Source organism: Dromaius novaehollandiae, chromosome 6 (genome assembly GCF_036370855.1).
Source record: "Dromaius novaehollandiae isolate bDroNov1 chromosome 6, bDroNov1.hap1, whole genome shotgun sequence".
Lineage (NCBI taxonomy): Eukaryota > Metazoa > Chordata > Aves > Casuariiformes > Dromaiidae > Dromaius > Dromaius novaehollandiae.
Window position 1 is genome coordinate 7,431,987 of NC_088103.1, and position 17,507 is coordinate 7,449,493.

General features: G+C 40.7%; 1 protein-coding gene across 10 annotated transcripts in view; it reads right to left on the minus strand.

The window, feature by feature from the left end:
- Positions 1 to 17,507, minus strand: part of LOC112981614 (protocadherin-15) — a 1,192,166-nt gene that overhangs the window by 60,764 nt on the left and 1,113,895 nt on the right. For all 10 annotated transcript variants that reach the window (XM_064513568.1, XM_064513569.1, XM_064513570.1 and 7 more), the window contains 4 exons: positions 13,055 to 13,195; positions 11,392 to 11,504; positions 2,531 to 2,640; positions 1,025 to 1,165 (listed from right to left, as the gene is read on the minus strand). In XM_064513568.1, coding sequence (XP_064369638.1) covers positions 1,025 to 1,165; positions 2,531 to 2,640; positions 11,392 to 11,504; positions 13,055 to 13,195 — 505 coding nt within the window. The remainder of the gene's footprint in view (positions 1 to 1,024; positions 1,166 to 2,530; positions 2,641 to 11,391; positions 11,505 to 13,054; positions 13,196 to 17,507) is intronic.

The window sequence follows — 17,507 nt, forward strand, 5'->3', positions numbered from 1 at the left end:
TATATTATCATATGACCAGGCATCTCACAATCCTCTTTGTACATTATTATTCCACTATCACATATAGCAGTTTAGGTGCACTTCATGTCTTTCACTCTACCACAATACTTGTTGTCAGATAATAAATAGCATATAATAAAATAATTCATCACAAACTGATTGGGCACAATTGATATCCATAAGGCCTATCTCTTCACTGTGTACAGCCTGGCTACCTTTGAGAGAAATATAACTTTAACTAGACATCTCCCAAACACAAAGAAACGCAGTAAACTGTTGTTAGCTTTCTTTTTCTCTCCCTGTCCAAATATATATTAATGATGCCTATAACAACATACAGAATCTTCTGTTGTTGATGCAATTAAGCACGTGACCCTTGAAAAATCCCTGTGTGTTATGTGGCACACACACAAACACACATACACCCTTCTTTCTTAAGGAAGAAAAAATATCCGTGATCATACACGCTCAGTTTCCTAAAATCTTCCCTGGGTTATGCAGGTAGTATAGGAAAGCCCAATGAATTCAGTTTAGCTGCAATCCATTGTACAATCTCTCCAGTTATAGTCTGTTACCCAATTTCGTGGTATATTCCAAAACATTGGAGGGGAAAAAAAAATGGAGACAAATACAGAGCAAAAATACAGGAGAAAATTCAAGACAGCAACACTGTCTGTGCAAAAACCTGTAATATTAAACTACCTTTCTTTTCGAAGAAGGTACACATTTTTCAGTTTGGGCTCAGCTATGGATTAAGTAGGGGGTTGTACAAGATGGGCTGAGACTTTAAGTAAGCCAGAGAAGACCAGACTGCCTAGATCTTTTTATTTCTGTCAGAGTGACAAAAATCAGCAAAAAAGCCTTCCAATGCAAAGGCTAGATTTATTAGAAAGAAGATGCCATTAGGGGGAGGAAAAATGCCTTACAATGAGACAGAAACAAAATAAAAGGATCTGTAAATAAAACACTTTTCTGCCTGAAGGTATTGCAAAACAAAAACAAAAAAACTTGCTATAAAACTTACTTTTGGAAGGGACACGCAGATTGGATCGGACCACTTGTAATGAGTCTGCTTGAACTCGAAGCTCATAACTGTTCACACTTTCATAGTCCAGAGGCTTTTTAACAGAGATGACGCCTGTTCTGTTGTTAATAGCAAACACATCTGAAATCCAGCAAAAACAAAAGGAACTTTCTAAGACCCATAAACATTTTTGCCCCCCTTTTTTTTTAATGCTAAGAGTCTCTATTTTGGTGACAGCACTAAGGCTGCCTGCAGGAATTCATGCCATTGCTCCCTCAGGCCTCGAAAGCCCATCTAATGCCTCTTTGGTGTTGTCTTCAAATGAACCCAGCAGCTGAGTCCGAGCCTGGTACCTGAAAAATCAACTTGGGGAGATCCGGGTGAGACACACGGCCTGCTCCCCCAGCGATGAGGGTGTGCTGCTGAGTCCTTCCACCTCCCTCCAAACAACCTAGTGCAATTTTGTTCAGAGATTTCAAGATGCATCATGGCAAATGCCCGAGAAAGATGCCAACAGTAAGAGAGGAGTTTTGCTTTTGAAGAAATACAAACTTGAATCATCAGTCTCTGTAACATAATGTGTGTGGCCATTGCACGGCAAAAGTCTTGAATGACCTAAACCAGATTTCCCAGCGACTAGTACAACACCAAAGCCTTTTACAGACTCATTTCAATACGCACAGATTCATGTCATGTGGCCCTCTCTCCTTAAAATGGTTCAAAACCCAGCATGCAGAGCAAAGATTCAAACCCTTCATCGCAGCAAGCCATTAATGGTCATCGTGTTCTACTAACTAGACAGAGGAGGGCAGCTTGGTCCTGGGAACAGCCAGCAACAGGAATGAGCCAAATTTTTTTAAAGCAAATTTGCAATAACTCAAGCCACAGCATCTCACCTTGATATTGCTCCTCCGCTCTCACCTAGAAGTTCAGCTATTCCTTGTTTCGAGAACATGGCTTGCAAGAAGCGGCCACACATGCACTTTTCACAATTTAGGTACTATAGATAGCATGCTCGAGCTAGGGAATATGTTATCCCCAGTGGAGAAGATATAGATCAGACATATTTATGGTTTTGCAGTATTAATAAAAAAGGGTCCTGAGCTTCCCAATAGAGAAAAGTAGGCATGAGCTGACCATGTTGTTCCTAAAAGCACATTCAATCACCTTTAAGGATAAAAAGAGTAGGAACTTAATACCAAGCAACACATACGTGACAGTGGGGACAGAAAATATCACAAGTTTTACCTAAAGAAAGTGCAGGTATGGGAATCACTGCCACTCTCTGAGGAGCAAAGTCTTCCCATGCACCTCAGCTATATGGGGTGCCTACAGGGTTTTGCAGGGAGCTGATCTCTAAAGGCTTGATAACGGCATGAAGAAAGTCCTTACTGCCTGGACGTGGTACAGATGAGGTGGGGTTTTATCTCCGAAGCTTTATTTCTCATCAGTGCTTCTCAAAAACTTCTAAAGCACGCACTGTGAGGCTGAAACATTGGTACTCACCCTCGTCGTTTCCTGAGACGATCGAATAGACAATAGTCTGGTTCAGGGCAGCCGCAATGACCACCGCGACCACGGTCCCTCTGGGCGCGCTCTCGCTCACCGGCGGCGGTCTGCAGAATCAGACAGAAGGATTTGTGTTACCTCCCGCTTGTCTGCACAGCAGATAGCTGATAAAGCTCTTCCTCAGATCAGCATTTTTATCGTTTGAACGTTGACCAGGTAGCAAACCTGAAAAAGCACCTCCATGGCAATTTCTACTCTTCAGGAACATCTGAAAGTTTTCCCACTAGCCCCTTTCTGTGCTAAGAGGCAAGATGCTTTTCAGGAAATCAACCGCAATCCGAGCATGTGTCAAGATCTTCCATTTGCTTTTAAGTGTTTAGTAAATTATTTCTGATTCACTGATCACTGATTTGGGGGGGGGGGGAAGGAAAAGAGTTAAAAAAGTAAAAAGTAAAACTAAGATGTAGCAAAAATAAAAAAGGTAAAACTAAAGTTTAAAAAAAAAGTAAAAGTAAAGTTAAAGTTTAAAAAAAAAAGTAAAAGTAAAGTTTAAAAAAAAAGTAAAAGTAAAGTTTAAAAAAAAGTAAAAGTAAAGTTTAAAAAAAAAAGTAAAAGTAAAGTTTAAAAAAAAAAGTAAAAGTAAAGTTTAAAAAAAAAAGTAAAAGTAAAGTTTAAAAAAAAAAGTAAAAGTAAAGTTTAAAAAAAAAAAGTAAAAGTAAAGTTTAAAAAAAAAAAAAGTATTACACCACTGACTGATCTGTATCTCATGCTCTTGGTAGCCCCCAAACACCTAAAACTGAGCACCTCATATTCTGGCATAATTTCCTTCATGAATAAGCAATGAGTTTTCTCCTGAAATATAGCAAAGAACCGCACTTTGCTGTCTCTCCTGTGGTTCAGATATTATCTTCTCAAAAAAATAAAACAAAGCAGAGGGGGTGATGTGTAACATTTTGAGAGGTTATTTCCTCAAGGAAACCACAACATTTCTGAATGAACAAAACGTACTGAAAAAAAGAGCGAAAACCTAAGGATTACCTCCCTCGTGGTCCTTTCCCCATCCATCTAGCTTCAGCAGAAGAGGCACAGGGACTTCTCGGCAACATGATAAAAGAGGCCTCCACCAGCCAAAGAAAGGGGATAAGCAGTACGTCCCATATGCTCAGTTAAGGAATCTGTCCTAACGTACATAAAACCGCAATCTTATTAAAACTAGCGTTATGGGGAAAAACTTGAGCCGTGCAGGATCGTCAGATGGCAACGGCCCTCAAACAGCATCCTTGCCATCTTCTCGCAAAAAAAAGAGGATGCTAAACTCGCTTTTATTCAAGCGTGTCAGCCTCAACCGTGCCATTGGCAGTAGACACGAAATCCCTCATTGCTACCAGATGTATTAAGCGGCAAAACTAACGCTGCGTGACACTTCTTAAGGTGTGTTTTGGCCAAACTCCAGACTCTGTACGCACAAAACCCATGTTTCATCCGAAGCACGTTCTCAGCATCGTCTTTTAAAACACCCTTTAGCAGCCTCACCTGCGCCTCAGTCCATCCACGGTCTCGGCCTCTCCATTAAACCCTTTAAAACTACTTTGCATGCCTATTTTTTGTTGAATCGTAGCAAAATAAATACGTTTCTATCCCAATATTTCAGTCCCTCGCACTGTATTTTTCTACGGCGGTTGCAGCAATGCAGAATTCAAGCTGGGCGCTATTTTCTTTACTGCTTGCACTGAAATAGCAAGCGATACCTTGCCAGCATCCAGGACTCAGCCCCTGGAAAGAAGGTGCTCTAAAAACTACATTAACTGCTCAATATGTCTTTCTCTCCTACTCTTCTGACTTAGTTACCCATGAACGAGTTTAAGATGTGCCTGTATTTCTCTCTTTGATGCATCTATTTCATGGGGCAGTGCTTAAGAATTACAAGATGCTGCCGTAAAGTGTGTAAGACTCTCATTAAAAAAAAAAAAAATCAAAAAAAAAATCAAACTAGAAGAAAAATGGCAGTAAAACAAAGTCAACATCTATATAGATAAAATGCTGAAAAAGGAGCACAAATTGCAAAAGGCTACTATCTTTTAATTTGCTATATCTGGATTATTCTTATCTTGATCAGAGGGGGACGCAGAGACAGAACATGCATCAAATACTCCATACAGCGTAACTATTTTTAATCACTACAGTGAAATTTTAACTTTTCCTCTCTCTTCTCTCCTACCTCTTTTTTTTCCTGTTCTAAACAGTCTAAGCCTCTCATCCGTTTTTCAATTTGTCTTTTAGCCAATACGCTTTAAATTCACCATGAAATTTTTCTATCGCCCAAAGTATGAACATGAGATTTAATCAAAAATTAAATTTAAAACCAGCAAAAGGAGTAATAAATTGGAAAATTGGTTTAATAATGTGATGGGTATGTATTACACACTCTAGTTTACTACATTTATAGTTTAGCTCATAGAGGTCCACAAGCATAGCTCAGAACTTCAATTCTATTTTTTTTTTTTTTTGGTTTTGGGGTTTTTTAATTACATTACTGAGATTCTTTAGCTAAACTCATGTAAAATGTTATTGAAGCCCTCTTCTCATAAAATCATCTCTTCTCTCACATTACAGTTTCCTGAAATTTTTTGGCCTTAGCTACTTTTAACCCTCGATGGCATCTGACCTTAGGCTATTCCATCTCGACATGAAATAGGTTTATGACCACCACATCTATTTCTGCATGTACTCTTTTGATCCTGCTCCTCACGGGAAGTGGTTTCTTTGGCTTTTTGTCTGTCTGATGCTTTGCGTTAACAAGAAGATATGTAAATCATTAAAAACAACCTTGAATTTATGTATTTTCCTGGAGAAAGGTCAGGCACAAACAGCACACCAGAGCTTCTCCGAGGAGTCACGTACAGCGAAGTGACACGGGAACCCAAGTAGCTAGAAGGTCTGCAAACAGAAACACTCAACCTGGTTTGACTGTCTAGCTGAATTTTTGCAATCGGGCAAAGATATGCAAATTTCTAGCTCTTGTAGTGAAACAAGAACTACAGAAACAAGAGAGTAAATATCACAACAACCGCTGTTTAACATTTTTTGTCTACGTCTGGACTACCTCGGCTTCCTGTGCTTGCTAAGAAAGCAAGCAAGATGGACCTAAATACACTTTAGAGCAAAAATTAAGCTCTCAAACTTTCAGCTTCCGGTATATGCATGACAGCAACAGTTTGGCACAAACACACAGTGATTCGTTTTTTTTTCCCCTGGAAAAGAACACTTTCTTCTAAATTAAAAAGGTATTTTCCAAGCAGTTGGTCTTCAAAGCCTGCTCAGAAGCGTCATGTCCCGTTATCTCGGAAACTAAATGTCAATTTTTATTCCCGCAAACTCTCCGTCATCAGGCATAATGCATTTGTGTGATCCCACTGATCTTTCCAAATTCAAGTTAAGGACATGAAGGCCAAAATATTTCCCATCAGGATTACTACAAAAGCAAAAAGTGAGAAAAATCCCCGCCAAGCACAACGTAGGACTGTCATGCGTGAGAACCTGCAGACGGACTGATCTCGATACGCCCAATTCTATATCCAAGGGTGACACCATGGTTTTGCGCTCTCACAATACACCTCGAACGCTGGTAAGAGTTTCACGTGACATTTGGGTCAGTATTTCTGTGCCATATTCCATAGCTTGGAAATGCTGTTCTGCATCAAAAATGTCGCCAACGGTACTTCACCCATTTTGACATCTTTCATTTAAAAATGTAAATTCCACTGGGGGTGGGGGAAACATGGGAGGAGAAGACGACAGACTTGGATATCCTGGGAAAATGAATGCTCTGAAGCTACCGACATGAACCGAAATAACGTGGAGGGATGAAACTACAATCCTACATGCTCCTTTTGCAAGAAGGGGGCAACGACCCATTTGTGGTGGAACTGGCCACTACTTGACATGACAGTGAGCTGAACAAGGAAGGAAAATAAGAAAACTTATGTAAAGAAAGGCTTAAAGAAATACAGCTTATGAGCAGCCTGATGAGAAACCTACCATATTTAAAGGCAGACATTTATGTCCTGCCACCTTGACACACAGTTTTACCTAGATTCTCGAATAATGCAATTTTACTTATAGGAAACAAATTATGAATTACATCTTCTCGAAGCAACTTTTCAAATAAGTAAATCAATAAGAGAACGCCTTTGCAAACTTCACCGTTGCTCCAACCGCCCAAAATGCTCCCTCCCCTCCAAATCCCTGGGGTGCGTACCCTATTTGTGGTTTTTTTCCTTGTCCTGCTTTCAATTTGAACAAGGGACATTTGCTGCTGCTGTCCTCATTTCTGATGAGACCTTGTCACTCCCAATTTTTTAAAGGTGTGGAGAGATTAACTGCTTCCCCTCCCAGGAACAGTGCATCTTTTCCTAATAATTATATTTTTCTCTCATTCAGTTTAAAGGGGGATGAATTAGCAGATACTCATGACAAGAGCAAAACAATTTCCTTCTGCTGGGCCTCTAATTTGCACAACGCTGGAGACACTGTTCTCTGCCAAATGGCACTTTTTGAGCAAACGGTACTGAATTAGGGAGATTTCATGGGTGAAATGCTTCCCCCACCCTAAATGCCTATGCATCGGATACCCCGTTACCTATTTCACAATTAGAATAGCTGTTTGACTGAACAACAGATTGAAAAAAAGCTTATTTGAAGAACGCTTCCAGTTGACTCCCGCTACGCCTCCGTAATTTTGTTTTGTGAAGTCTTATGATACACAGCAATTTGCTCGGGTGATAGCTGCCTACGGTGTCGACAGATTTAATTAAGCGGAAAACATCACAGCGTATCTTTTACTGAGCAACAGAGAGGCAGGCCCACGTGTCCCAAAATCTCTCTTTTATGTGGAGCACAGCCACGGCGCAGAGCGTTGTTCCTACTACAGAAATGAGATGCCACACTACGTTTACATCAAGCAACAGCCTCAGATTCTCCATTTCACATATTTCCTCCTAAACTGGAACCAAACTTTAGATTACTGTACAAGTGGGTGCAGATTTTTCAAAGTGGACTGGGGACCTATAACGCAACACTAACGGGAAACAAGTTTCCAGTATTTTCCTTTCTCTGCTACGAAATGTCTGAACACCTGTTTAATGTGCCCACAGGCAATAATTAGGAAGCAATGATGCCGCTTTCAGTTAACATTTCATTTCCTGCTACTGCAGCACATCGCTATTAGCGATGACCTTCTCATTGCAAAGAGGATGTGATATTTATTAATTAACAAAACAAGAAAAAAGTCCCAAGTCCCTTTGAACTTTTACTTTTTTTAAAGAGAGAAAGCACTCATAAGAGGATAGGCTTGCTAAAAAAAAAAAAGAAAAACCCTCTTTATATTCACCTGGGGTTCACTTCACATCTGGTCTTCACTGTTCCATGGTGCTACTAATTATGATCTGTTAATTAAGAAATCACAGTGCTGCCATTCCCTATTTAGGAGGAGTGGAAACTTTTGGATCAATGACTTGATCTGGAGGTCAATGGAGAGGCATTTTGGGTAGAACCGGTGGATGAGAAAAACAACAACTTGGGAAAGGAGCACTCAAACCAAGTAGACGATTTGATTTTTCCTGAGGAAATGATTTATTGATTGTATTTATTGGATCCTTTTTTTGTTGTTGTTTTGTTTTGGGGTTTTTTGCCTCACCATGCTTTGTGTTTTTGCAGGCACTGCTGCCGTTGGCTCCCTCAATCAAATTCCTCCTTAATATTCAAGACCTGGAGAGGGGATCCACATTGTTAATGAAGTTAAACTCCCTCTAGGAGCACAGGAATAACCTGCAGCAGCCACTCAAGGGGGGTGAGGGAAATCAGGCTGCGCCTAAAGACACATGCACTAGAGAGAGGTTTGTGGGATAAAGTGGGAATAAAAGAAACGAAGTAATTTGCCCCCAATTTATGCAGTACTGCAGTGGGAAAGCCAAGGGATACCATGCAAATCTCTGATTTCTCCTCTCCTTGACTCTGTTGCCACCTACAGAAGCTGCTTTAAGACATGGATAATAATCAAAACCTTCTTTAGTAGAAACAGGACACCGAGGGGAGACCCAGACGCACGGGCGTGCTTCTGACAGCGCCCAGAGCTGCCAAACCCACAGATCAGGGCATAGCCACGCTTTCATCTCAGTCTCTGCCTAATGCGGCTATGCCTTTTTGATCATGCCATCTGCTCCTCTCTTCCTTTTTTTTTTATTTTTATTTTTTGTATTTATTTCTGATTTGCAGTACATGCTGCGACTGCTCAGGCAGCCTCATTCCATAAAACCGCTCCGCTGTGATCTTTTTTCTAAATATACAGGAATGAAGTTTGCAAAAGAGCATAAAAAATAACACTGGCATTATTCAAATCACAATAATTATGCAAGCAAAGATCACTACCAACCCACTACCAAGCCACTCATTCTGGATCCTCCAAAAAGTCTGCGGCCCACATCCAAAAGTTCATCATTTTGCAGGCAGCACCGCTGAGCTGAGATTTATGCTCAAGATATGTTGTGCTAAAAAATAAGTTTGTAAGAAACCTGGCAGTTTCAGCTCGCAGCACCATCAAAAAAAAAACCCCACGGTGGGAAGTGCGATTGCAGAGTGTGACAATCCTTGAAAGCCTTCCTTTTCCTTGGAAAGAGGAAACTCATCATCCTGACGAGTTTGCAAGGAGGAGGAGGAGGTACAAGGGGATGTTTGCTTGCCACCTAAAGATATTCGGGGACGTGAGCCGCTCCGTGCTTTCAGCTTCCTTCACGGTACTGAAATAAAGTTCCAGCCTCCCACGATAAAATCGACTGCTGGCTCATGCCGCTGTCTCAGTTAGTTTCTGTGATTTACCCAAGATGTGGAGCATCTTGGAAAGGTCTCGCAGCATCATTTTTTCCTACCCTACTGTTAATCATGGGTACCGGAATAGCTAGCTTTGCTTTCTTTCTCAAGTCTAAAAAGAACGGATTTCTTCCTCTTCCGGTTAACTTGCTCCTTGACTCCTGCGATTGGGTACCCAGGCATCATAATGTACCCCGAGACTTTATATCTTTTTTAAATTTTTTCTATATATTATATATAGTTACATAGTTATATATATATATTTTAATCTCCCTGCTTCTGACGGTCACTTGGCTAACTTAACAACATTTCAGCTGCATACCATAGGATCACAATATTTGCTCCACGGGCAGGGGAATTATCATTTTCTCTCATTTCCTCTGACAGAAAGAGGGCAAATAAGCAAAATCGAGTGCTGCACTAATCAGGGTTCAGAAAAACTTCCTTGCACCTACTCTTACTTTTCCAGCAATCTCCCCATCTTCAATGCTGCTGAAACAATAAGCAGTAAAACAGCCAAAAATGCCAGAACCTGCTGAAACTGTCACACAGGACTCTCTCAAGAAAAATCCCTCAGCTTTTACACAGAGTTTATAATTTTACACTATTCCTTCAGATTTCATAGTTCTGCTTCATACTTAAAGCATGCAGAATCAGTAGTACTTTGCTATTTTTAATCCTATTTAAGGTATTCTTTCAAAATACTAATACTCTGATCAGGAAGAAAAATAGAACTCATGCCATGGATTTTTGTCTAATCTCCATTAAAATAGCTGAGCAAGGCCTTTCATTAGAATATACCCATGCGCTGAAGCCAAGAAAGCTACACCAGGGTCTGCTGATTTCCTACAGTGCTTATTTTGAAAATGTGTACAAAAACATAAATAATTTGATAGGGATTACTTTGCTACATTCGAATCAAGAGCACATATTGCAACAGGGTTGTAACTCCTTGATACTTGTGTGTACTGATCCTATTACTCCCTATTCTTGTACAGACATCAAAACTTGCTTCTGAACATATCTGCTATAAAAAAAAGGGGGGGGGGGGGACTAATCAGCCCAAGCCACAAGTCCTGCTACAACCTGAATGCACCAATATTTTGCGTTTATCCACACAACTGACATTTTCAACAGCTTCTCAGAGGACAATTTTAAACAAACCTCTCCTTGCTGCTCCCTCACCATAGCCCAAAACTTTCCAGTGGGTATTATTACCTGCTCAGACTGTGGAAATGTGGCAGTAGGTAACCTGTAAGGGTATGAAATGGCTGGCTAAGGGTGCTTATTGATATAGAAGAAGAAAGTCTGCAGTGAATGTGTCATGTGCATTCCCCGTGGGTACAGGAAGCGGTTTGCGGATAAAATACATCTTCCTCAACTGAGGTATCCAGACAGAAATACGAATATCTGGGAAGAACTTTGTGCATCTCTCACCTTCTACCTTTCCCCTGTTTCTGACACGTGAGGATACACACACACACACTCCACACCCTCAAGATATAAAGCCAGATAATATTATAAGCACACAGACGTCTCTGCAGCAGTATAGCCTTCCTATGGAAAACCTTTTCCGAGAAGTTCATCCAGAGATGGGAACAAGTAGCACTCCTCCTTTTCGGGCATCCCCACCAGACCTTCCGGATCACATTTTCTTCTTATCACGGGCAGAAAGGGTCTGCTTCACTGCTTTACATCCCATTCCTATCTTTAATTTTCGCGATATGACTTTAAAAACGTGATATTGGAAAATGTAGCTAATCCTTCTTGCAACTAAATGACGATTGAGTAATCAAATTTAAAGGAAATAAGATGCTGCCATGTTCTTTTATCAGGAAAAATTATTGCAATGTAACAGATGCCTAAACATAATTAAGGACTCACACTGACAGTACAGCATATTAATAACCAAAATACCTCAGACTGGCATTCAAATGGAAATGTATTTCAGCTTACAAAATAACAGGTGAAACTTGAACGCAAACCCACTTTACCTGTATTCATCCTGGGTAAACCGGGGAATTACCGAAGGTTGCAGTACAGCGATTTCCACGGTAGTGGTGTTGAACTTCACGGGATCCCCATCATCATACGCAATGACGACTAACTACAAACAAAACAGAAAATCACTCTCTCAGTACAGGCCAGAGCGTTTTTATGTCGACTTGCAACATACTTCTTGCACAGCAAGTCAGATGAGCTTTTCTTTCACTGCAAATCAGATACATTTTACAAGAAGAACAAAAACACACAGAAAAAAGCTGATTGCGAACCACAGGTTGAAACATCTGCTACAAAATTTACCAAAATACAGTGAGCTGGAATTCAAATTCCACTATCTTTTATAAAATACATTTCCAAAACACAATGACAACTTAAAGTACATGACTTACTGTTTTTTTTCCCCTTCACATCTAATTGCAGACTGTCCTTACGTGGAAACTCCACAGTCAATTTCAGCTTTAATGGTATCATTTAGTTTTACATTTAAGCAGTGGAGTGCTTTTCTAGTGAAAAAGCACGTATATCTTCCCATAAAACCACCAAAAAAAAGTTCTGGGTAAGAATTGTCTGCTGCTGACAAAAACTGTTATTTAAAACTGAGGTCCGATATCAAAAAATTAACAACAGAGGCACCAAAAAATGTCTTGGAAAAGATCCTCAGGATGCTAAAACATGGGTGAGAGTAATTCGTCTGCAAAGGCTAATATAATTCTTTTGCTAATCTAATCTTTATTCCTGCCTAACTGTGGCAAATAAAGTCATCTCCTTTCAGGTTTCAACTGACGGTCAGCTATCTGCTAGCAAAGACAAGAGCGACTGGGCCGCTGGAGTAATGGACAGCTTTCTAGCTTCCTCTCCCTAAATCCGTCCTTATTTCAGGAGGTCACCAGATGGAGAAGGTCTGCGCCTCATTCTAGCAAAGGGGAGTTCATCTCATTTCTGCAAGAGTCCAAGCTGTTCTCAAACAGCCTAAAACAAAAAGAGGTGTTTTTTCAGGCAATGCACAGTTTTTATTTTGTATTAATTAAAATCTGAAAAAGACTTAGATTAGCAATGTCCCAAGTTCCTAAAACAATGACAGCAAGCAATACTAGTCATGCTCAAAGTGTGGCTTGATAGGACTCTCAGAAGTGGAGAACAGTGATGTGAACATTTTTCTATCTTTATAAATGTGCAAATAAGCCTCTCCTTAACCCTAATTTCAAAAATAAATCACTGAAAGGCAAGAAGAAACAAAACAGCTTAACGGCCCCACAGAAGGTTGGTAGTTTCCAGGTAGGAAAATCATATATAAAACCCCACACATACAAATTTTTTTTTTTCTTTTGCTTGCTGGTGCTTCACTTTTCAATTAACCCTCCACGCCCAGACTGAAAAAGGGAGAACTGTCTCAATGATTTTGATGGAAGTCATGACAATCAAACCCATCAAAAGTCATCATCTTGACTTCACCCCCTCCAAGACCTTTCTAAAATTAAAAAGGCTGTAAAGACACGTAGTAGGAAGATACTGAGTCTTGCTTTGCCTTCAAGACCTGTCTCCCAGCTTCGCAAACTGTCCCGTCTCATCGCTACTGCCCTAGGCACCAAGGCCCTGCACAGCAATAAAAAACAAGTGTTAAAGAACAACATGCAGCCACGATAACGTTCATACCTTAAACACTGTACTCGGCTCTTCGTTGAGGTTTACCCGGGTCACTACGCGGCCCGAGTTTTCCTCCACGTCAAAAATGCTGGCGCTGTAAGGGAACTGCACGACGTCCACTTTGTATCGGACTCGGCTCGCCGGCGTGCCCTGCAAGGCAAAAACAAACCCATCGGTGTCCGTCTTTACCTGTCTCGTGAAATCAGTCAAGGTTTAAAATGTAACACTGGTAACACAGGCCATTGCGAAGAAAACTTGTAGCCTGCCTGCCTCAGAAGGGGGCTTTTGGGGGAACCTTCTCAAAAAGAAAAGCTACCTCACGATGACCTCCGAGAGGTCCAGCAAGTGAAAGGATCAGAGATTTGGAAAGATTTCATTATGAAGACAGCTGGAAAAAAAAAGTTTTGGTCATAGAAAACACATAAAAATTAAACAGACCACTGCTTGTGTTTGTAACTCCTTAACTTTTTAAACAGCAGAACAAGAGGCGTGCTTACGTTTTCAACAATATTCAGCATATAAGCCTAGTTACCTGCTTCAACTATTTCAACGCTACGGTCCTAAATAAATAACGTTTATTTTGAAGAACATAGTTTCTGCATGTATCCATCACATTCCTCTCATCTCATTGCAGCAGTCACCCTCCAGGGTCCTTCAAAGGCTGTGGAGCAACCGTGCCTCCAACACGGTCCAAGAGGCAGCTGCTCCCAAATCAAAGTAACAGGCTACTAAACCAGCGAAGCTCGCACGAATTTAAATTATGTGCTAAAGGACTGTAAGAAAAAAAGGCAGCAAAGTAGTACAGGGTTAAAGCAAAGAAAAGGGTTTTTGCATACCGATACCTCCCTGACTATTTTTCAAGGGCACCAAAGCGTACATTACCTAGGTACGTAGACACTTGGACATTTCACAGATTCGAACAAGGTTATTTGCTAGCTTCAAACTGGCATTTAGTGAAATCAGTATGATTCTAGTTTATAAATGGAGCTCAGATTCAGTTTTGATCTGTATATTGTATTTAAACAGGCAAAGCATCAAAAAAACAAATCATCATTAATAGGGAATTGGTAACATTCTCTTGTATTCAACAGTGTGGTATAAAACAGCTTTGTTGTTACTGAGCACACATCCAATGCACTGCATCAACTCCTAGCTGTAACGAAACAGTGAATTTGCAGTTTCCCACAGTAACTGAAACAGCTGCAAAAGTGGTTTAAACTCACTGAATCTTATGTGGTATTTGAGAACACTTTCTTTATGCAATAAAAATGCACCAAAATGCTCGTACAAAATACATAGTTTGAACTAAGAGCTTTAATGAGATGGACTTGGGATAGGTATTTTATATCGTGGTAATGAATACTACCAAGATTATAGGAACTCCGTAAGATTTTCATTGGTGGTATCAGTTTTACAGATGTTAAAAGAGGCAAGAATACTTCAGTCTTATTTCTGCATACTTCTTACTTAAGGGCACAATAAGTGGCAATGGGACCGATACCTCTTTCTGCTCAGTGTGTGAAAAGACCTCTCCCTTTAACCGTCCTTACTCTTATGCCACACTAACAGAGTAAGACAGAAAGAGGAATCCCAGCCACATCGGCCTTCCTCCCCCCAAAAACCCTGTGCTAATACCTCGCACATAATGAAAAGTGAGACAGGGCTGGATGCTACCAAGATATTCATTGCGTTTCTGGGGAAGACTTGCACAGCCGCTCCTCCGTCACATCCGACAGAGCATCTGTAACATCGAGGGGTGACTTTAACTGCAGCAATGAGGAAAACCATTGCCTCTTCTAGCCTTTCGAGGAAACCCATCTTGGCCCTGGAAGGCTTTATTTGCAAGTTCACCAGGCGCTCAGTGTCCCTGTCTCAGTCCCAAGCCAGCAGCACTGGGCAAGCCAGCACCTCTAATAATCCAGAACTGGGTCTGCCAAACATGCTTCAGTGTTTGGTGGAGTGATACATGAAAGACCACGTTAAGAGTTAAAACTACTTTGCCAGATCATGCACTCTAAACATGCGCAAATCCTTGAAAACATAAGAAATTGCAGAGATCGTAGCGTAACAACGGTGATTATACAACTTTCCCCCTGACATTCTGTGATTTAGTTCTTCAATGTTGTAATTAAGAGGAAATTACCTGCTGAAATCCACTCTATTTTGTTTTAGAGAAATGGTCCTCACATTTGCTTGGGAGACTAAAAGCTATCATCATTAAACATCCACACTTGAGGTAATTTGTTTTTAAATAAACAAAAATCTCATCATGTTATTCTTCCTGATATGGCCATCAAGTTTGCTTTCCTCCTGTCATTTCTGAAAATAACAAAACTGAGATTTATTTTTATTTACTGTATTTTGGCACCAATGTAATTATAAAAAGCTCCAGAGAGATTTACTAGGGAAATCTATTTATGAGTAAGTTTTAATTATCTAAAATATTAATAATCTTTTGCTTCTGTTCTGAATTAATTTAGATGCATTTCTATGTCAATAGCAAAACTCCAATACACTAGGTAATATTCTCAAATAAACCAACACAGCAAGGAGTTCTACATGGCAGGACCTATGCCACAAGCATTTTTTTTCCTCCTCTCCCCAGTTTTTCACTCATTCTTTGGATACTATGCTAGAATTCACTAGTCACAATGTCTAAACATTTTGCTTTTTTAAAATGTGCACCATTTCTAACACGCATCACGACCTGGAGGCAAAATTCTTGCTATTTTAAAGGGAATTTTGTCCCAGCAATGAGTTCAGGGATGAAATCAGTTGCATAGTAAGCAAAACACGTGAAGTGCAAATTTAAAAATTATCGTATTCAAATATATAATCATTAGCAATTTGAACCCAGAAATTCTCCTGTGAGTTCAAGACTAATAGGAAACCTTGTTCGAAAGCTCATCCGGCTTCAGCTGTTTCCTTTACCGCTGCATAATTCCTTAAGTTTCCATTTGGTCTGGGGAAAAACTCCATTCGTTTGTGGCATAAACACTGCGGTAGAAATATGTCCCCGACCCTTACATTAGATGATGCACGTGGAGGCCGGGAGGCCAGAGAGAGAGCGTGCTCGTGCACGCCTAAGATAATGCTCAACTGCTGTGCAAAGGTTGCAGGAGAAAATGCAATGCAACAAAGCCATGAAAAATGGTGAGAATTGTAATACAATGATTGTGTCATGCATGATAAAGTACAATACCATATATATTTCTGAAAGCACTTTAAAAGGGAAGCTGAGAATCATTATTCCCACTACCCAGATGTGCAGAGGTGCAAGAACCTAGAATGATTTTGCCCAGGCATCACAGAAACAAAGTGCATTTCCACTTCATTTGCCTTCTACTCGTAGTAACGATCCCAGATGTGCGTCTACATGAATGACCTGGATTTTATACGTACGTACGTAGTAGTACCAATAGTGGCATAGTGAATAAAGACACAGTCATTTACCAAGTGCCTTTGGGCAGAACACCACTTCGTGACTCAAGTCAGAAAACTCCTTAGGTGGACTATCTATAAAACAGGAAATAGGTAAGGAGCTTATTAAATTATCTCCATCTATAGATTTCAACTGACATTGGTAGTGCTTTACGTCATGAAAGGTTCACTGAGGCAAACTTTGTAGAGTTATTTCAACGAAAAATATTGAGAGGGGTCCTAACAGCAAAAACATACAGATGGCTGCATGTGTTCTTTATAACACACTCGAAGTAAAGTAGTCATTAAAAATGGCCCAGAATTAACTGATGAACACGTTACTGTTTTTCTGCAAAACTGGAATTTACCATTCCTTACATGACAGCGAACACACCGATTAAAAATGCGTTCCACAAGATAAGGAAAAGAAACACCATACAAATGCTGCGGCATCTAGCCACCAGCTTGGGTAAAGGACAGTGCGGAGTTAGAAGACCTTGTGGGGACTATGGGGAGGTACCACCTTTTCCAAAGCTGCTGCTACATTGCAAAGATTTCCAGCCCTCTAGAGCAGCAGGAGCCCCTCCTTGGTTTAGGCTGCTTGGCTCTGCAGCAGCAGAGGCAAGAGAGAGAGGAGGCATGAACTCCTCTTAGCTCTGCTGCTTCTTCAGCGTATCAGAGGTTCCCCAGCATCCCCCAAGGCTTGGACACACACATTCGGCTGACTCAGGTGTCAAAAGCCCACAGGAAAGGTGCTGGAAGCAGGCTGTTTCTTGGCTGAAGTCATGCCATCTCTTCTCAGAGGACGTCTGCCCTTTATAGGACAGGAAAAGTCAGGTGCTCCCCAGGAAAGATCAGAGTTGGGACCTGGCTGCTATCGCAATAGCTCATCCAGTCTGTAAGCTCAGTCCCACCTGCGCAAAGAAACTCCCCAGCAAAGATGGGAGCAGACCACACACTAGGTGAATGGTTGTGGTGGGCTTCATACCAGCTGTGGGTTGTGAACTGAGCACTCGTGTGTATAAACCCTAAACTCATTTAT